The sequence below is a fragment of the Dama dama genome, chromosome 8, assembly GCF_033118175.1.
Source record: "Dama dama isolate Ldn47 chromosome 8, ASM3311817v1, whole genome shotgun sequence".
NCBI classification, from domain to species: domain Eukaryota; kingdom Metazoa; phylum Chordata; class Mammalia; order Artiodactyla; family Cervidae; genus Dama; species Dama dama.
In genome coordinates, this window is record NC_083688.1 from 36,840,954 (window position 1) to 36,862,986 (window position 22,033).

General features: G+C 37.2%; 1 protein-coding gene across 2 annotated transcripts in view; it reads right to left on the minus strand.

Moving 5' to 3' along the window:
* Positions 1-22,033, minus strand: part of UNC80 (unc-80 homolog, NALCN channel complex subunit) — a 226,726-nt gene that overhangs the window by 185,886 nt on the left and 18,807 nt on the right. For both annotated transcript variants that reach the window (XM_061147929.1, XM_061147928.1), the window contains exons 7-9: positions 20,283-20,422; positions 2,357-2,618; positions 1,228-1,362 (exon numbers count right to left, since the gene is read on the minus strand). In XM_061147929.1, the coding sequence (XP_061003912.1) occupies positions 1,228-1,362; positions 2,357-2,618; positions 20,283-20,422 (537 nt within the window). The remainder of the gene's footprint in view (positions 1-1,227; positions 1,363-2,356; positions 2,619-20,282; positions 20,423-22,033) is intronic.

The following is a 22,033-nucleotide window of genomic DNA, read 5'->3' on the forward strand; positions in this document are numbered from 1 at the left end:
CTCTTTTCCCCCACTGATTAACATTTTTAGAAAAACTACAGCATTTGTCTTTTACTGCATTATCAATGTTGCATAGCAAACTTTGAGCTTATAGATAGGTTGGTAATTCTGTGTTCTTCATTGACACAAACTAGTCATTTTGCAAAAGAAAAAAATAAGCCACCACACACACATTATCTTACACATATTATTTTCTATTTGATTAGCTCCATTTGCTTATAAAAAAGAGAGGTGAAGAGTGGATTAATAAGAGCATGAAGTATTTAGTTAGAAAACCTAGTTTTGAGTTTGGACTCAACCTTTCTAAAACTACCTAAAGTTTCTAAGGTGCAGTCTTTTTCTTTTTTATTGTTGAGAATAATAGTTAACATTTATTGAGTACTTGCTAAGTATGAGGCCCAATAAAGACTCTACCAACATTATCTCAATTATCATAACCTTTTGAGGTAAGTATATTATGTACCCATTTATAAGTGAAGAAACCAGTATCATTTGGCCAGTATCACATGGGTAGAAAATGGTAGGAGTGGAATTTGAACCAATCAACTAATTCCCAAATCAGTTTATTTACACAAAGACTCACCTTTAATTTCCCAGTTTTAGTGTTCTAGATTCTTGTGAATGTGCAATAAATGTTTGCTGAATGGAAACCTACACTGTCACTCACAAAGAGAAATGACCATAGTAAAGCTAGTGGTCAGTTATAAGAATTTACTACATTATCACAAAGCTTGGTTTTTCTATTGCCTTAAAAACAGAGATGACTTCAGGAATGAGTGTTCTATGATGATTCCATTACTCTAAGGACTGCAAAAAGACTCAGGTTTGTAGGTGCAAATTGTGGAGAATAAAAGTCTCATTGGATTATATAAGAATTATTTACATGAAGTGCTTGGTAGAATGAGATGAGCTATACAAATGTATGATACCATCACTGCTACCACAACTATCTCCATGACCACACTACTAGAAGCACTTTACACATATCAGGATTGAGCTCCTAACAACCCCACATAATGTGGAAAATGGGACGCACTCCTGCACAGGGAGAGAATGTGAAAGGTCATGCTGCCCAAGGTCACGCGGCAAGTCAGTGCTGTAGCTGGGAGCGGACCTCTACTCTGAGGTCCCTTCCTCAACCCAGCTGCCTCGGCAGCACAATCAGAAGCATTTCACGCCCTGCTGTTTTTTTGTAGCTGTTTTGTTTTTTTAAGTGGTTCTACTCACCTTCTTAAAAATGTTCATGCCAAGATCTGAAGAAAGATCTGGGATGGCAGACCTGCGTAGATTCGTCAATGAAACCTTTGAAAAGGCTTCAGGACTGAGAGATTTCTCCTCTTCATTACACTTCATGGTGAGATCCTTAATAGACAATAAAAATAGATTAATGGTCAAGGATTTAGAGATATATTACATATTACAATAGAGATATATTTCATATTAATTGTAACTTCTCTTTGGAGATTTCAACAGGGAGGCCACAAAGTTCCAGATTTAGGAAAGCCAAGAAAATAAGAAGGGGGTAGGTATTTCTTTTTCTATTTTAAAAATGTGTTTTTCCATTTAGTGATTCACCAAGTGAGATATTCACTTTGGGCAGAACCATCTATTACTAAAACAGAACATATTTCCTTTTCATTCTGATATCACTCTTGTTTATTTTCAGAATATGCAAGCATATTTCAGATACAGCCAATTCACATTTCAATAAACTCAAACAACGGCAACACATTGCAGATCATACTTTACATATTTAACATGTTGAAAAAGAGAACAAGTGTTTAAGCTGCTCTTAGTACTTTCATTTATCAAAAAGTGGTTTTCATGGGGATGTCATCAGTACATATTCAGTTTATTCCTTCAAACATCTATAATAAAGAGCAAGACTATATATCAAAAACCAATATTGTGATAGATGACATTGAGGCACAGGAAAATTTTGAGCTATGCAAAGGAGGTTAAGTCATATTCAGTAAAACACCAGTGTCATGTACTTTATAATATTGGTAATTGACAGTTATATACAAAAACTCTTTATTAACTAGCACTTTGATTAGCCAGAAGACCCATTTTCCATTATTATGGATCAACAGAAGTTTACTCTAGATTAGTGTGTGTAAGAGGCATTTAGAAAACACTTCTTTGGATGGTCAATTAAATGCAAAATGGAATTTTGCAAAACAGAAGAGCAAAATGGTCCAGTAGTAAAAGATGGAAAGGAAAGGATAATAGTATCAGAGTAACCCACCAATCAGTCAGCAATGGGATAAATAAGAGCTGGATACACAGAAGAAAAAAGACTCTGTTATGGCAAAGTTGTTTGTTGAAAAAAACAGTGGACCTGAGATGCTCTTACTTGGGTTTTATGTGTGTTCACTAGTGAGGGAGCTGCTGCCACCATGGAGCTACTCCTGGGTCTGGGCAGGAGAGGAATATCTGGCTCTGGGGGCTTTTCTGGCTTCTCTTCCAACATGTGTCTCAGTCTTTGTAGATAGTACATCAGAGACCACTGAGTGCCTTCCTCAGACCAGTGCGGCTGGAGTAGGCAGCGAAGAACAGCAACATCAAAGTAGGTGGCATAGCGGGACCTTTGGCATGGAGGTATCACGAGAGAGACCCTGTTTCCAAAGGCAGAAAGCACATGGTTATATCCGAAGTCATACATTCCCAGGGGTGGCAAAACATGGCTTATAGCTCCACTTTTCTCACTGGCTCATTTAGTCATTTACTTGTCGCTTGTCTGTTTCATCCTACCGTCCTCCTAAATGGTCTTACTCATTCTGCTTCTGCTAGATACTACCTAGAAGTAGAGACACTGCAGAGAGTTTTGAAGGTCAGGTAGCAGTTATCCAGGCAAAACTGAGGATTGGTCAGGAGAGTGGGTCAGCATTTCAGTCAGAGGAAACAGTGCCTATGAAGGAAAGGAGTTTAAAAAGAAGTCATGAGTTTCAGACAGGTGGAGGAGACTCGAGTAGTTGGTACAGTTAGTAATTTGGGTGGTGGTGGACAATGATGAGGGTCTATAGAAACTGATGAGGTTCATATCATGATGTTTCTTTTATACTAAGCCATCAGGTTGACTTGTACCTTGATAGAAATGGGATTAATCCTTATGTGTACTTCATAAGGATTTTTAAATTTAAATTTGATAATATTATGTAAAGGAGCCAAGGAAACTGTAAAGAACTAAACAAACAAAAGCCCTTAAACTTACATGCTGTCCAAAAGTCTCTCTACTAACATAGCAAAAGATTGTTCCACTCATCACTTAGGATACCCTAAGGATTATAGGCACTTTGTGCCAGAAACAAGGATGAAGACAAAATATTATATGTTTCTTTTTATAAATCATAATATCACAAATTCCAATGAAATTTCCAAAGAAATTAATTGAATGGATGAAAAAAAATTGGGAGTAACCAAGAAAGGTTTAACAAGAAATGTAAAGAGTATGAACTACAAGATATTAATCTGTGTTTTACAACAATAATATTTAGTCAAGGGTTTAAACAAGAGTTCAGTGGTATAAAATATGAGCTACAAAAGATTCAAGTATTTACAAATATTTAATATATACATAAAGATCAAGAATCAAATTACTTCAAAGAATATACTAGTCAATAAATAATATTGGCATAATTGACTTACTCCTCAGGAAAAATTTAATTTAGCCTATCTTAAATTAATATATTTTATTCACCAAATAAAATCAAGATAGATTAAAATTTAGATGCAGAAATATAAAGCCATAATAGTACTAGAAAAAAATTTGGCTTTTTTTTTTTTTAACTGACATGGAGTGGAAAAGAACTTTATAAGAATGTAATGGTCCCGAACTTAAAACAACACAAATGTACTTCAACAGGTGAGTGAATAAACAAATTGTGATATATTCATATGACAGAATATTACTTAGCAATAAAAAGGAGAAAAGTATTATATTCAATAATTGTGCTGGGTAAAAAGAGTATGTTTTCACTTATACGAAATTCTGGAAAATGGCAAACTAACCTACTGTTACAGAAAGAAGATCAGTGGCTGCCTGTAAATGAAGAAAGAGTGGGGTTTAGAAGGGGGAAAATTACAATGGGCACAAGGACATTTTAAAGGGTGATGGGTATGTTCATTATCTTGATTATGGTAATGTTTTCACAAGTGTATATGACAGTATATAATAAGGCACAGAGTGACTGGAGCTGAAACATTGGGATTTCATTTAATTCTGACTTCGAGTAGATAAGAATCCATGTTATACTTTCAATAGTAGCCATATAATAGAAAACTCCTTCCAAAAGAAGAAACAAGGAGATTAGAGAAAATACAATCAGTTGACAGAGAAGGAAAAACATAAACATAAAATACAGAAGTATATAAAAAGTATAAAATAAAATAAAATGGAAAATATAAATCCAAAATGTCAGTTATCAAAATGAATACTGAATACATTAATGGGATAAAAGGATGTTTACAGTGGATTTACAAAACAAGGTTTAGTCAATTCTAATTAAGAAATAAAATCCTAATATTTGAGGACACAGAAAGTTAGGAAGGGAGAGAATAGGTATAGATACGTAAATACAATTGAAAGGAAGTTGGTGTAACAATAATTAAAAAAAAACTTTGAGGTAGAAAGTATTGTTAGGGGAAGCACACTGATTGAAACCACCCACCCTGGCCAGGCACCATAGTAACCATCTGCGTGAGTTGTTTTACGACAGGAGGTCCTGCTAAGGAATAGGGAACTAATATGCCTCCACCAACTGGAAGAGTTCCGGAAAGGTCAAAAGGAGACACCACATGTCCGACCTCCTCCCAGAATCCTTCTCGCTGACATCCATTTTGACTGAACAAGGCATGCACCACCAGGAAGGACTCTGAGTCAGAATGATTGGCTAAAGACAACCCAGAAATTAATCCCATCACCATAAAACCCAAGACTGCAAGCCATGTGACAGAGCTGTTCTCCTGGGTTCCCTTACCCTCCTGCTCTCCACCCGGGTGCCCTTTCCCAATAAAATCTCTTGCTTTGTCAGCACATGTGTCTCCTCAGACAATTCATTTCTGAGTGTTAGACAAGAGCCCAGTTTTGGAAGGGGTCCCCTTTCCTACCATAGTATTATTAGGTATAAAGATGGTTACCATAATGTTAAAAGGAAAACTAAGCCAAGAAGCTATACTAATTCTTAACATGTATATACCTAATAAGAATGTTACCAAACACTTAAAGCAAAAGCTAAGAGACATGCAAGAGGAAAATAAACAAACAATAATAGTGGTATTTTACCACACATTTTTCAAGCAAATAGCAGATCAAGCATATAGAAATGAGTAAGACTATAAGTAAGTCACTGCAGATGGTGACAGAAGCCATGAAATTAAAAGACACTTGCTCCTTGGAAGAAAAGCTATGACCAACCTAGACAGCATATTAAAAAAAAGAGACATTACTTTGCCAACAAAGGTCCGTCTAGTCAAAGCTATGGATTTTCCAGTAGTCATGTATGGATGTGAGAGTTGGAGTATAAAGAAAGCTGAGCACTGAGGAATCGATGCTTTTGAACTGTGGTGTTGGAGAAGACTCTTGCAAGTCCCTTGGACTAGAAGGAGATCCAACCAGTCAATCCTAAAGGAAATCAGTCCTGAATATTCATTGGAAGGACTGATGCTGAAGCTGAAACTCCAACCCGTTGGTCACCTGACGCAAAGAAATGACTCCTTGGAAAAGACCCTGATGCTGGGAAAGATTGACGGCAGGAGGAGAAGGGGATAACAGAGGATGAGATGGTTGTGAGAGGGTAACAGGCAGGAAGGCTAGGGGTCTCCAAACAGAGGAAATACACTGCAAGTGTCATACGTTTTTTCTCTGTCTCTTAAGTGGCAAGAGGAAACAAAATACAAGTGTCAGATTTTTTTCCCCTCTCTATGCAAAATTAAAAGGAGCTTTCTCTTAAAATTCTGTGTTGCCATGACAACACCAGGTTCTACCTGACCTTAATTTAACTTTTCTCAAACCTTGAGCTAACCAATGCATTTTTTTTAATGGAAGTGTTTTTCTTAAGCTATGTTAATGAACTATGCATTTACCCTAGACTCTGTTTTTCTTCAAGTGGGTTCCCCATAAGACTCAGAACTGATAAGGGCTCAACAAACTAGTATGTTTTACTCATACGTTGTTCTCCTAATCTATGTTAAAAAAAAAAAAAAAAACTATATATTTACTTGGAAACCTGCCTTTCTTCAAGATTCATGGCCTGGGATGAACCTTGTGCCAATAAAATGCATGTTGTGGGTGAGGGGCCCAGTGCCACTCTGAGTTTTGAGACATTTCCTTTCTCTAATTAACAGCGTGCTGATAGGTATATAACAAACTGTTAAAGGCTAGCAGGGGGGCACTCTTTCTGCCCCCTTCTGATGTCTATGTCAGAAACTTTGTCTATGTCTTTTATATTTTAATAAAACTTTATTACACAAAAGCTCTGAGCAATCAAGCCTCATCACTGACCCTGGATTGAATTTTCTCCTCTGGAGGCCAAGAATCCCGGCATCTTTCATGGCTCAGCAACAACCTTTCAGTTGGATGTCATCACTGACTTGATGGACATGAGTTTGAGCAAGCTTTGGGAGTTGGTGGTAGACAGGGAAGTCTGGTGTGCTGAAGTCCATGGAGTCGCAAAGAGTCAGACACGACTGAGCAACTGAATTGAACTGAACTGAAGACCATAAGAGATCTGAATACTACACTTAACATTGGTTTTCTTGTACCTTGAAATGTTTACAAATTAAGTCTCGAAAGAAATGGAAAATTCAACCTCTCACATAAACCTAGTACTCTAACCATAGTTGAATTCCAGTAGAAATTAACAGCAAAAAGATAAAGCTCTGATCAGTTAGCCAATTTAGAAACACACTTTGAAATAACTCATGGGTCAAATAAAAAGTTGCAATGAGAATTTTTTAAATATTACATGGAATGATAATGATTCCACATATGAAAACTTGTGAAATACAGATAAAGTGGGATGAAAAGAACATTTAGAGTATTACAAGACTATTGCGGTTTAAAGGAACCATAAGGAAGTAAAAAATAATGAAGTAAGTATCCACTGCATTGGCCAAAAAGTTTGTTCAGGTTTTTCCCTAAGATGGAATAGAAAAATCTGAATGAAATTCTTGGCCAAGCTAATACTTCAGTAAGTTAAAAAAAAAAAAAGTAATAAATCCCCAAACAGTACAGAAGACAGGAAAGTAAAAGAGGAGCATATACTAATAAAATAGTAAACAAAGGAAAATAGGATTAACAAAATCAAATGTTATTTTTTGACAAAACTAATAAAAATTAATCAAGAAATACAATAAAAGGTGTGATCAAGATACTATCATTGAAAAAGCAGACATAACTAGATATGGTGATGGTTTCAGAAATAGAGGGAAACACTATGATTAAGGGGATTAAAAGTTTGAATACCCAGATGAACACATATTTATTCAACTGCACTGAGTCAAGAAGAAACTAAAACCTAAATAGGCCCACCACCTTTAAAAAGGAAATTGTGGTAAATAAAATTTATTTTAAAAATGTATCAAGCCCAGAAAGTTTACAGTCAAATTTCATTAAACATTAAGGAAAAGGGAATTTCTAGTTTTATACAAAGTGTTCCAAAGACAGAAAAGGAAGGCGTTCATGAGACTATTGTAAATTTGCTACTGAAATCAGACAAGAACTGTCAGGAGAGGAAAACCACAAGGCACATTTATGAGCATGGATGTAAAAATAACAAAATATTAACAAACTCCATCCAGCAATGCACAAGTTGGTTTTTCCCCAGGAATTTAAGGATGGCTTACTATTAGAAAGTCTATTAAAGTAATTTACTACCTAAAAAAAATTATAGGAGAACATACCCACATGATTTTCTTGGTAGATACAGAAAACCTTTTATAAAACTTATTATTAACTTATTAAAACCAATAACAAAAATCAGAAACAAGTATAATAACAAGACAATAGTATATTGGTAGAATCAGGCAAACAGAGAGATGCAATAGAATGGAGAACCCAAAATCATACTCGTACGTATGTGTACACTGACCCTAATACTCAATAAAGTTACACATTTGCAGGAAAATAACCATCCAAGAAATGGTGAGAGAAAAATTAAGTTATTTATGTGGTAGAACAAAATCCTTATTTCATACCATCATGTATCAAAAAAAAAGAAAAAGGCAACTTTAGATGAACTAGAGACTTTGAAAAGGCAAAACAGAACACTAAGAATATTTATGACCTAGTATGACAGGATCCCAGGGGCCAGGTGGCTCAGTGTTAAAGAATCTGCCTGCCAATGCAGGAGACATGGCTTCCATCCGCGGGTCAGGAAGAACTCCTGGAGAAAGCAATGGCCACCCACGCCAGTATTCTTGCCTGGGAAGCCCCATGGGCAGAGGAGCCTGGAGGGGTACAGTCAGTGGGGAGTCACAGCGTTGGATGTGACTGAGTATGGGTGAAAGGATTCTTAAAGAAGATAACATCCCCGACTATTTTAAGAGAGTCCTGATAAATCTGACTATTTCAAATGTAAAACTTCTATTAAAAACATAAACAAATTGAAAAGTTTACTAAATGTAAAACATAATTGTGATGTATTTAGCCTGCAAAGGATTAGTCTTCTTCCTAAAAAAGAATGCTTTTAAGACAGAAAGAAGACAAATAGCTCAAATGGGGCAAAGGGTATGGAAGGAAATTTCACCAGAAAGAAAACATAAAGAAGGAATACACATAAGAGAGACTTCACTTCGCGAACAGTCAGGGAAATGTAGACTTAGACCACAATGGGATACCACTTCACACTCAACAGATCTGTGAGACTACAGAAAACTGAAGACATGAGTATTACTGAGGGTAAAAATACTTGGGAATGCTCATACACTGCTGGCAGACTCTCTCAGGGTGCAGTTTGGCAGTATCTAGTCAAGGCCATGGTTTTTCCAGTGGTCATGTATGGATGTGAGAGTTGGATGGTGAAGAAAGCTGAGTGCAGAAGAATTGATGCTTTTGAACTGTGGTGTTGGAGAAGACTCTTGAGAGTCCCTTGGACTGCAAGGAGATCCAACCAGTCCATCCTAAATGAGATCAGTCCTGGGTGTTCACTGGAGGGACTGATGCTGAAGCTGAAACTCCAATACTTTGGCCACCTTATGTGAAGAGTTGACTCATTAGAAGAGACTCTGATGCTAGGAGGGATTGGGGGCAGGAGGAGAAGGGGCGACAGAGGATGAGATGGCTGGATGGCATCACCGACTTGATGGACATGAGTTTGAGTAAACTCCGGGAGTTGGTGATGGACAGGGAGGCCTGGTGTGCTGTGATTCATGGGGTCGCAAAGTGTCGGACATGACTGAGCGACTGAACTGAACTGAACTGAACTGAGTCGACTTTAGTCCTTACCTTATGATCAAAAAATTCTACCTTAGAAAAACTCTTGCTCATGTACACAGGAAGATATGCATAAGGATGTTTGTTGCAGCAATTTTGTTACAATAAAAAACTAGAGAACATTCTCAAAGTCAGCCAAAGGAGAATGGGCAAATAAATGCTGGTAGTATATACATTTAACAAACATGAATTAGGTGTTACATGATCTATCAGATTGGGGTGCTTGTAATGTTCTGTTTTATCTGGGTGCTGATTACTCTAGTGTATTCACCTGGGAAAATACATGAAGCTAACCACTTCAGTGTTGTGTACTTCCTCTGTTTTTAGAGAATTTCAGCCAACTAAGACCGTGAACTTTCTCAATATGGACTAAAAATCCACTACTTATATATACAGAAAGTCTATTCATATATACACTATATATATTTTGTATGATATACACATTTTTATACAGAACTCTGTATATATGTTATATATAAAATATACATATATAATAAATATGTAATGTAAATATTTATATGTGTAATTTGGGGGGCAGTATATCTCTTACTTGCCTCCAACCCCTGCTCCCTGATCCCATCCACTCTCCACCTTTCTCCACCTCCATGTCTGGAAAGATTGGTCTGTACAGACTGTACAGGAGGCTCCCAGGCCTTTGGCTCCAGGATGAATTCTGCAGAAGGAGGCTCCCACAGGATGTGGGAAGGAAAAAGGACACCGATTCCTTCCCCAGACTCCTCCCTCCCAGAGATCTGCTTACGGCTGTCATAGAAGGTCACAGATCTTATTAATCACCCTCCACAGAGTTCCCCACAGCTGCTCTGCCCCTTTGCCCCTCAAAGAGGGGGGTAGGGAGAAGGGGAGTTGGTAAAAATGAAAAACTCCCAAGTCTTATCCCAAACTTACTAAGCCACTATTGCTGGCAACACGATGTAGGAGTCTTTATAATATCTCCAGTTAATCTTTTTTTCCTTATTGAAATATACTTGATTTAAAATGTTAGATTCAAGTGCATAGCAAAATGATTTGGTTTTCTATTATAGATTATTAGAAGATGTTGAATATAATTCCCTCTGTTATACTATAAATCCTTGTTGCCTGTCTATTTTACATATAGTAGTTTATATCTATTCATCCTATACTCCTAATTTCTCCAGGTAATTCTTAAATAATTTTAATAAGATTGTAGGACAATTGCCCTTGAGAAACAAATAATGCGTGACTTTTGTACTTGTAAGCCAACATCCAAAACAATCCCTACATGGAAACACTAACTGGAATGATATGTTGACAGTTTTGTCTCCCTGAGGGTGCCAGATGATTATATTTATGTCTACATACAAAGTTTATTTGACTGAAAGTAATTACTAATGTACAGTTGAATCTCATAGTCATTAACTACTTTCTAACAGATAAGGTCAACTGATAATCAGACGTATAACAGCAAAACTCCCACCGATAAAGAGCTGCACTCAGAGACTAAAAACGAGTCTGTAACGTAGGCAATCAAAATTTGCTAAGTAAATTCACATTTCAATTGCTGATGTTTAAAGAAACTCTATTTGAAACAAGAATGACGTTAACAGGTCTCGCTATAGCAAACATTATAACGTGAAGTACCTCAATTGTAAATGTTACTCAAGTACCAGTTTATTTGGCTTAAAGTGTGAGTTACACTGGGGTGAATAATCAACAAAGGGCAAGAATAAACAATAATTTTTCACTTAGGACAGAAGTGTCAATCAACTTGTCACTAAATAACCAATAAAAGTTATTGTAATTAACTAATTATAATAAACTATCTACCTAATTAAATGTGAGAAAGAAACTTACTTGAGTAAAGATGGTATGAAGCTAGCTCACTGTATGATAGAAGAGTTCTTTCCAATCTTAATATTCTATGATTCTATAAGTTATTTTGTAGGGAAAAAATGAAAACTTTCTGAAAGGACGAATATCAGTTTTATTCTAAATGGTATACATAAAAGTAATGAAGAGGAGTATATATACAAAAAAATAATGTTTATATCTACCTGATAAGCTCATGGATGATTTTTGATTTTTAAAAAATATTTGATACCTTAAAATTTTTCCATAATTAGCATATACTTCTTTGATATGCATAGAATTCATTATGACAAAAAAGGGTATCAAAAAAAGATAGGAATTGTCTTAGTATATTTTCCAAGCAACTATGGCTTTAAGGAAACCAAGTTATTATTAATTAGTGTTGGGAGATGCAAGTAGAGTACATCTGAAGCAGGAAAACACTTTAGAAATAATAGATAATCTATGGAGGCAGAGAACTGTGGAAATTAGACCTGACCCCGTGTAGTACTTAATGAAGCAGAAATTAACTCTATGCATATGGTAATTAAAGATGAAATCTGACATTAATTTTAAAAAACTAGCTATCTCTTCTATGATTGCAGAGTTCCATAAAGAGTGATGCTTGGCTCAGTCAAGGTCAGGACAAAAGAGATAGTGAATTGGATTTCTTTGATAAAAGCAGATAGCTTTTGTTCCTAACATATTTGCATTGTTTTGTTATTAAAGTTCTCTTTATTTCCGATTAATACATGAACTCCTCCAATGAAGACACATTAGAATTAGCATTTTCTGAAAGGTCTACCTTGTACATCATTTCCATGGCAACCAGCCACTGCAGCTAGGCAAAGAGGAGACATAATTCATTTTTCTAAAGTGCCACTGATTCACACATGTAGTTTTATGTGTGCTATGGGTGACTGTGTACATATATGTATGCCAAAGAATGCATATATACATAGACGATTGAGCATGGCAATATTCAAAAATGGGAAAAAACAATGTCCTTTCACAAAGAGGAAACTTTGAACATCATTGTTATCTTTGTCTTTACAGGCAAATCAAAATAAAGCCATTAACAATCAATTTTATCAGAGGAAAAAAGATCATATGCTATTTAATATTTGCAAATTTCTATGCTTAGTATGGTTGAGAAAAATTATGCAGGAAATTTAAGTTCCTGGGTATTTTATGACCTCAATATTTCACCCTAACATTGTTTCACAATTTTTTAAAGTCAGGCAGAAGCACAGTATTATATTTGAGGTAAGACATTACATTTAAATTAAACTCCTTGGAATATGTATAACAGAATTAGTGAAGAAGGCATATGAAGATCCTTAATAACATAATAAAAATATAGACATAGAGTCATCTATATATATATCTATCTCTATACATCAAATGATGGTTACATTGTTATCATTATTGTTTATTAAAATTAGCCTCCAAAATAGCCCTCAATACCTGCCTCCTAGCATTCACCACCTTGTGTAATGTCCTCTCACTATACCAGGATTGACTGGTGTGATACACAGAATATAGAAGAGTTGATGGCATTTACCTTGGTAATTAGCTTATAAAAGACACTGAAGATTCCATCTGGAGATTAGGTTATAATAGACAGTGAAGCTTCCATTTTGGATCCTCATCCACTTTCTTGGATAATGTGTTTTTGGGGAAGCCAGTTGCCATGTCAACAGAAGCTCTTTGAAGAAGCCCCGGTGTTGAAGAACTAAACCCTTCGGTCAACAGCTAGATGAATCACCTTGAAAGCAGACTCTCCAGCCCATTCAAGTCTTCAGATGACTGCAGATCTGGCTTGTTATTGAGAGACCCTGAGCCACAGTCATGTAGCTAAGTGGTTTCTAGATATGTGATCCTCAGAAACTGTGTGAGATAATAAATGTCTTTCATTTTAAGCTGCTAAGAAATTTTGGTAACTTGTATTGCAACTGTTAGCTAATGTAGATTTTGGTATCGAAAATAAGCATGGAAAAAGAAGTGTCAAGTGAAAAATTGAGAAAGGTGAGCTCGGGCATGAATGACCATGAAGACTTAGGTATGATGACTAAGGAGTTTGAAATGTATCCTAAAAACTATACATGGCCACTGAGGATTTGTTAACAAGGGAATAGAATGATGAGATATGTATTTTAAATTACTTTTGTAACATTATATAGGTAATGGACTAAAAGGAGGCAGCACTGAATATAGAGATACCATTATGATAACCTACAGAAATCCAAATAAGAAATGATAAGCATCTGAACTAAGTCAGTGACTCTAAGGTTGGAGAGGAGGAGAGGATTTGAGAGAGATTAAGAAGGCAGAATGTAAAGGTCTTGGAAGGGAGTAAACCTCACATTATTGACTAGGATGTCTGGGTTGATAGTGGTACCATCTACTGAAATACAGGAGGCAGGAGAATGCATTTGGTTTTAGACAGACTGAGTTTGAGTTACCTGGGAGGAACAAGAAGAGCTTTCTATCAGTCTCTTGATAACATGGGTTTGGAGCTTTAAAGAGTTCTCTAGGTTAGATGTAAACGTTTGAGGGTCATCCATCTACTACTGTGGGCAGGAATCCCTTAGAAGAAATGGAGTAGCCATCATAGTCAACAAAAGAGTCCAAAATGGAGTACTTGGATGCAATCTCAAAAATAACAGACTGATCTCTGTTCACTTCCAAGGCAAACCACTCAATATCACGGTAATTCAAGTCTATGCCCCGATCAGTAATGCTGAAGAAGCTGAAGTTGAACAGTTCTATGAAGACCTACAAGACCTTTTAGAACTAACACCCAAAAAAGATATCCTTTTCATTATGGGGGATTGGAATGCAAAAGTAGGAAGTCAAGAAACACTTGGAGTAACAGGCAAATTTGGCCATGGAGTACAGAATGAAGCAGGGCAAAGCCTAACAGAGTTCTGCCAAGAGAACGCACTGGTCATAGCAAACACCCTCTTCCAACAACACAGGAGAAGACTCTACACATGGACGTCACCAGATGGTCAACACGGAAATCAGATTGCTTATATCTTTTGCAGCCAAAGATGGAGAAGCTCTATACAGTCAGCAAAAACAAGACTGGGAGCAGACTGTAGCTCAGATCATGAATTCCCTATTGTCAAATTCAGACTTAAATTGAAGAAAGTGGGGAAAACCACTAGACTATTCAGGTATGACCTAAATCAAATCCCTTATGACTATAGAGCAGAAGTGAGAAATAGATTTAAGGGACTAGATCTGACAGAGTGCATGATGAATTATGGACGGAGGTTTGTGACATTGTACAGGAGACAGGGAGCAAGACCATCCCCAAGAGAAAGAAATGCAAAAAAGCAAAATGGCTGTCTGAGGAGGCCTTACAAATAGCTGTGAAAAGAATAGAAGTGAAAAGCAAAGGAGAAAAGGAAAGATATACCCATTTGAAAGCAGAGTTCCAAAGAATAGCAAGAAAAGATAAGAAAGGCTTCCTCAGTGACCAATGAAAGAAATAGAGGAAAACAACAGAATGGGGAAGACTAGAGATCTCTTTGAGAAAATTAGAGATAGCAAGGGAACATTTCATGCAAAGATGGGCTCAATGAAGAACAGAAATGGTATGGACCTAACAGAAGCAGAAGATATTAAGAAGGGGTGACAAGAATACACAGAAGAACTATACAAAAAAGATCTTCATGATCCAGATAATCACGAAGATGTAATCACTGCCACTCACCCAGAGCCAGACACCCTGGAATGTGAAGTCAGGTGGGCCTTAGGAAGCCTCACTACGAACAAAGCTAGTGGAGGTGATGGAATTCCAGTTGAGCTATTTCAAATCCTAAAAGATGATGCTGTCAAAGTGCTGCACTCAATATGCCAGCAAATTTGGAAAACTCAGCAATGGCCACAGGGCTGGCAAAGGTCAGTTTTCATTCCAATCCCAAAGAAAGGCAATCCCAAAGAATGCTCAAACTACCACACAATTGCACCCATCTCACACACTAGTAAAGTAATGCTCAAAATTCTCCAAGCCAGGCTTCAGCAATATGTGAACCGTGAACTTCCAGATGTTCAGGCTGGTTTTAGAAAATGCAGAGGAACCAACAATCAAATGGTCAACATCCGCTGGATCATCGAAAAAGCAAGAGAGTTCCAGAAAAACATCTATTTCTGCTTTATTGGCTATGCCAAAGCCTTTGACTGTGTGGATCACAATAAACTGTGGAAAATTCTGAAAGAGATGGGAATACCAGACCACCTGACCTGCCTCTTGATAAACCTGTATGCAGGTCAGGAAGCAACAGTTAGAACTGGACATGGAACAACAGACCGGTTCCAAATAGGAAAAGGAGTATGTCAAGGCTGTATATTGTCACCCTGCTTATTTAACTTATATGCAGAGTACATCATGAGAAACACTGGGCTGGATGAAGCACAAGCTGGAATCAAGATTGTTGGGAGAAATATCAATAATCTCAGATATGCAGATGACACCACCCTTATGGCAGAAAGTGAAGAAGAACTAAAGAGTCTCTTGATAAAAGTGAAAGAGGAGAGTGAAACGTTGGCTTAAAGCTCAACATTTAGAAAACTAAGATCATGGCATCTCGTCCCATCATTTCATGGCAAATAGATGGAGAAACAGTGGAAACCATAGCTGACTTTAGTTTTCTGGACTCTAAAATCACTGCAGATTCGGATTGCAGCCATGAAATTAAAAGACACTTGCTCCTTGGAAGGAAAGTTATGACCAACCTAGACAGCATATTAAAAAGCAGAGACATTACTTTGCCAACAAAGGTCCATCTAGCCAAGGCTATGGTTTTTCCAGTAGTCATGTATGGATGTGAGAATTGGACTGTGAAGAAAGCTAAGTGCCGAAGAATTGATGCTTTTGAACTGTGGTATTGGAGAAGACTCTTGAGAGTCCCTTGGACTGCAAGGAGAGCCAACCAGTCCATCCTAAAGGAGATCAGTCCTGGGTGTTCATTGGAGGGACTGATGTTGAAACTGAAACTCCAGTACTTTGGCCACCTGTTGTGAAGAGCTGACTCATTTGAAAAGACTCTGATGCTGGGAAAGATTGAGGGCAGGAGGAGAAGGGGATGACAGAGGATGAGACGGTTGGATGGCATCACTGACTCAATGGACATGGGTTTAGGTGGACTCTGGGAGTTGGTGATGGACAGGGAGGCCTGGCTTGCTGCGGTTTATGGGGTCACCAAGAGTTCAACACGACTGAGCAACTGAACGGAACTGAACATACAGTGAGTGATTGAAACTATGGCAGCAAATAAGACTACTCAGAGGGAGAATGTGGGAGGAGAGGGAAACACCAACAGTAAGAAGAGGGCCATGGAGGAGAAGCCAAAGGAAAAGTCTGCAAAGATTCAGCTTGAAAGGTAAGGGGAAGGAAACCAGCCTAACATGCAAAAGAAGAGGAGAAAGTGACAGGAAGGATAGAATGGCCATGCGGGTTAAAGTACTGAAAGATCCAAGTAGGTCAGAACCAAATACGGACTGAGTTTCAGGTCTATTGGGAGAGGTCAGGGAAGGTGATGTTAAGCATTTGTTCCCCAAAATGACCAATTATGGCAAAGAACCACAACACTTCCTCCTTTAATTTACTGAGGGATCAAAAACAAAGAGGCTTCCATAAAAACATAATTCAGAAGATGGGGAGTTTGCTATAGGAACCACTGTGCTCCACCTAAAGACCAGTCTTCTTGTGGAAGAGTAGTGAAGAGTGTAGACCATGCAACTGTCTAGATTAAGCTCAAATCTAGATCTGCTTTCTAGCTGTGTGTCCTTGAATGAGTCATTTAATCTCTCTATGCTTCAGTTCCTCATCTCTAAAACAAGAACAGTGTCTTCTTTGTGCAGCTGTTGTGAAGATTAAATTTATTCACTTATTCAGTGCCCTTCATTAAGGCCATGTGCCAGGCACTAGAAATAGAGCAATGAATAAAGGAGATTTGGTCCCTTGCTCATGCATTTTACAGTCCAGTGAAGGAGATAACTATTAGACAACTAGTCTATTAGCTGTTGTCTAATCTATTAGACAACACAGGTCTTTGAATTATGGTTGCCATTTGTACTGGAAGAGAACACAGGGAGTTCTGTGATCAGATTTAAAATTTGCCAAAGCTTCTCTAGGAAGTAAGGAAATGATGTTTAAATTGAGTCTTGAAGAATGAGGAGCTGGTTAAGTAAAGAGAGATGGAAGAACCATCCAGGCAGATGGAATAACATACTCCAAATCTCAGAGCTAAAGAGGAAGTACATTGCATGTGAAGAACTCAAAAGACATTGGAGTCGAGTGATAGGATGTGAGTAATCGCCTGATGTCAGACAGGAGAACTTGATAGCAGCCAGATAGTGTGGAGCTTTGAGGGGTATTTCAAGGATTTTGAATTTTATCTTGATACCAGTGGGCAGCCATTGAAAAAGTTAAAGTACAGGAGTGGCATGATTAAGTTTTTTCATGACTGTATATCCTTTATTGGGCAGTTATAAGAGTAAATAAGAGGAGACTAATAAGCAGGCTGTTGCAAGACTCCAGGCAGGAGGTGACGAGTGGCTTGGACAATCCGGTGGGGGCCACAGACACAGGTAGAAGAAAGTAGGTTCAGAATACTTTCATACATGATTTTTCTCAGTGTTCCTCCTGTCATAAATTTAATAACTACTCACAGAGTTATTCAAGCCAAAAACTTAAGTTATGCTTGATTCTTTCCTTTTTCTCACTTTTCACATCCAGTCACAGCAGCTCTATCTTAAATATGTCCCAACTGCAGCCTCACCTCAGCCTTTCTACCCTTACTACCTCCACCCTAACCAAGCCACCTCTTCTCCCACCCGGACCATGGCAAGTGTCTCCTAACTAATCTCTGTGTCTTTTCGTTCCAAGTCTATTCTCATAAACCATCTGGAGTGATCTTTAAGAGGTATAATTCAGTGACATTACACTCCACTGCTCAAACAACTTCAATGACTTTTCATCACACCTGGAACAAAATTCAGATTTCTGACCATGGCCTCCTGGCTGCTCCCTGATCTGACCGCTTATGGCCTCTCTGGCTTGATTCCCTCACCTTGCCCACTTGCTCATCACTAGCCCCTGGTCACACTGGCCTTCCCTCCATTCCTGGAATACACTGAACTTATTCCCACTTCAAAGCCTTTAGGCTTGTTCCCTCTGCCTGGGTTGCTCTTCCCAGATCTTCCTGAGGCCATCTCCTCCATATTATTTAGGTGTCTAAGAGAAAGAGCCCACCCCGTCCTGTTTGCCTTCCTATTCTTAAACTGAAAATAATTTATTTATGCATTTACTCTCTTTTATCTGTCTGGTGCCAGAAGAAGGTAGATCATTTTAGAACAAAAAGGCAAGTTAATACTGAGAGGAAATATCAATGGATCTTTTTCCAGGGTGAGGAGAGGTATAAAGACTTGTATTCAGAATACATAAAAGCTCTTACAATTCAATAATAAGAGGACAAATGACCCAGTTAAAACTTGGGCAAAATGTTTAAATAGGTATTTCACCTAAGAAGATACTCAAATAGTTTATAAAGACATGAAAATATACTTAACATCATTGCTCACTAGGAAGATATAAATTAAAGCCACAGTCAGATCCCACATCACACCCACTAGAAAGGCTGTAATAAAATAACAATAGTACAGTCTGTCAAGGATATAAAGAGAAATGAACCCCCAGATATTTTTGGTGGGAAGGTAAAATGGTATAGCCATTTTTCAAAACAGTTTGATAGTTCTCAAAAAAGAATTAAGACTTAAATTTACCATACAACCCAGCAATTTCATTCCCAGGTGTCTATCCAACAGAATTAAAAACATTTGCTCATCCAAAAATTTATATATAATGTTCATCAAAGTGTTATTCACAATAGACAAAAAAGTTATAAACAACCCAAACACCCGTCAACTGATGCAAGGATAAACAAAATGTAGTACCTCCAAATAATAGAATATTGTTGTACGGATATATTACAGCAATAAAGAAGAATGAACTATTGACATATGCAATGATCTAAAACACCACGCTAAAGGAAAGAAGTCAAATACTGTTAAAAGACCACACATGGTATAATTCCACTTATTTGGAGTATCCAGAATTGCAACCATATATAGACAAAAAGCATGATAAGAGATCATCCAGATCAGGGTGTGGGAATGGCAGTGGCTGAGATAGGCAGAGGGGATATTTGGGGGGGTTATAGAAGTGTTCTGAAACTGAAGTGTGTTGATAGTTGCAGAATTTTGGAAATTTGTTAAAAGCCATTAAAGGGTACACTTAAAAGGGTGAATTTTATGGTATATAAATTATACTTCAATAAAGGTATTTTAAACATACCTCCTTTTAAAACACTATCCAATAGACAGTAACCTTATTTGAAAACAGGTATATACAAATGGTCTCCTCCCCTGTTAACTGGAGTTTATGGATGGCCACAAAGGCAAACCTCATGAATCCAGGTTTCCTTAATTTCATCAGGGAGCAGGAAGAAGTGGGCTAATGTTTGTCCCTAGAGAAGGCATTGGTAAGCAAATTCACTATGACACCAGTTAACAGAGGCAGCTTTGGAATGTTCACAAAGAACAGACTTCCGAATTCCCTGTGCATACTTTAGAGGCACCCATTCTTAATACAAGGATCTGCTAGTATAAAGTATTTTTATACATTAAAGTTGATCCTTTCACATTCCTGCAACATAATCTTTTGGTAGCATCATTTGAGCTTCTGCTTTTAAATATTTAAAATATTATTCAATTCAGACATCTCATTAAATCATGTCTTACCACGTCTGCCTGGATGTATTTAAATGAGCTATTTATAACTCATTTCTGGATGTATTCACCTAATTATACTTTGACCCAGAATATGTATACAAATATCACACATTTACACATTTTAAGAGACAGAGAGGCTATACAAGTAGCTGGAAATGCATATTTAATTTTGAGGATCTGGAAATACATTTTTGTCCATCATATTGCAGTCATGTACCTGGAGTGTGATGGTCCTCTTTCCTGGGAAGTTTGGGAGGACAGACTTCCATCAAGGGAGTTTCCTCGGTGGCAGCCTGAAATGGTGGCCTTGGGGGAGATGGAATCTGACTGGAACGTTTCACAGACCACCTGGAGTCCCTTTTGGGGTTGGAGATAGTAGATTAGTGGGGTTTTTTTCCTTCAGGAATATCTTCTAGAATTATCATATTGTACATACATTGTTTTTTAAATTAAACAAAATTTGAAGCATAAATATGTCATAGACAAAGGGATTTTGCCTTCATCTAAGAAGGAAGAGAAACAGGCTTCTAAAAAGCCCCTATATCATTAGAAGCCTATTAAGCTAAGTACTTTTATGTCCTTTATTTCATTTTGCCCTTGATTCTTTTCTCTTTTCACCTCCATATCCAGTATCTACAGAAGAAGAGCTACAAAACAATAATTCATCAAAGATATGTCAGTACTGAGGTGAATGGAATAGAGGCATGAGGCAGAAAACAAGGGTAAGTGAGAAACAGCTAATCAAATCAAAGCCAAAACATGAAAACAAAAGTGCAAGGTTCAGAGTTTTTCATCATTCATTAGAGGGGAGATGTAAGACATTTTCCCAATTGAATACAATAACCTTTATTTGTAAGCACAAATTCATTTCACTTTATTGACAAAGTAGCTTACTTTAATTACATTTATCTGATAAATGTAATTCTGCCCAATGTGAGATATTTTCCCATCAGTATTACAGATAAATTTCTTTGCTAAAAGATAGATCCACAAAAACTGATCACAGAATTTTACCCCCTTACAATTTCTGTTGTATTTTCATGTAAAATAAGAAAGTATTGTTCAACCATATGCATAGAAAGAATAGAATACAGCTAGAAATTTGATAAAATAAGTCTTCTGAATTTGATCAAAGAATCCTTAAGCAAGAACATACTATGTACGTTTCATGTTAGATGCTTTGGAGATAAAAAATATATTAGATGAATTTGAGCCTTGAAATCAAGAACTTACAGTTAAGTTTTAAAACAAGTAAACACAGATTATAGCATCATGTTCAATAGAAGTACAATGCAAAAAAAAAAAAAAGTACAATGCAAGCCACAAACAGGAGACACATATCTTATTTTTAAAATCGTGAAATGAAATAGGCAAAATTAAAATTTTACCTATATATTCTGTTTAATCCAAAATTTTAATTTCAACATGTCATCAATATAAATATTACTAAGATATTTACATTTTCTTCAAAATATGGTGTACATTTTACACTTAACACCAGTTTAGACTATTTGATCAATTCAAAATAATCATATTTCAGGTGCTCAGTAGCCAAATGGATCTGGTGGCTGTCATACTGGACAGTGCGGGTTAAAGCAATTAGATAAGAGTTTAAGGGGGGGTCAAGGTCTAAATTGGTCCCTAAAGGAAAGATACAATTTAGATAGGTGAAGGGAGGAAAGAGCAATCCAGTATGAGGGAATTGTCTGAGCAAAGCCTCAGAGGCTAATGCCGCAAGCCCTGCATCCTGGGAGCAGCGCTTTACTAACTGAAGGGATAATTGAGGTCACCTAAGAAGGAGGATGCTAGGTGGTGGAAGGCACAGAGAACCAGGGAGAGGAGTTTGATCTTGAGGTGAGGGGACCCACTAAAGGCACCTAAGGAGGAAAGGATGCAATAAAAGGATGGGGCCTTGTATATAATAAGCCTCTGTGGAATGATGAGTTAATAAATAAATGATGCATTAGG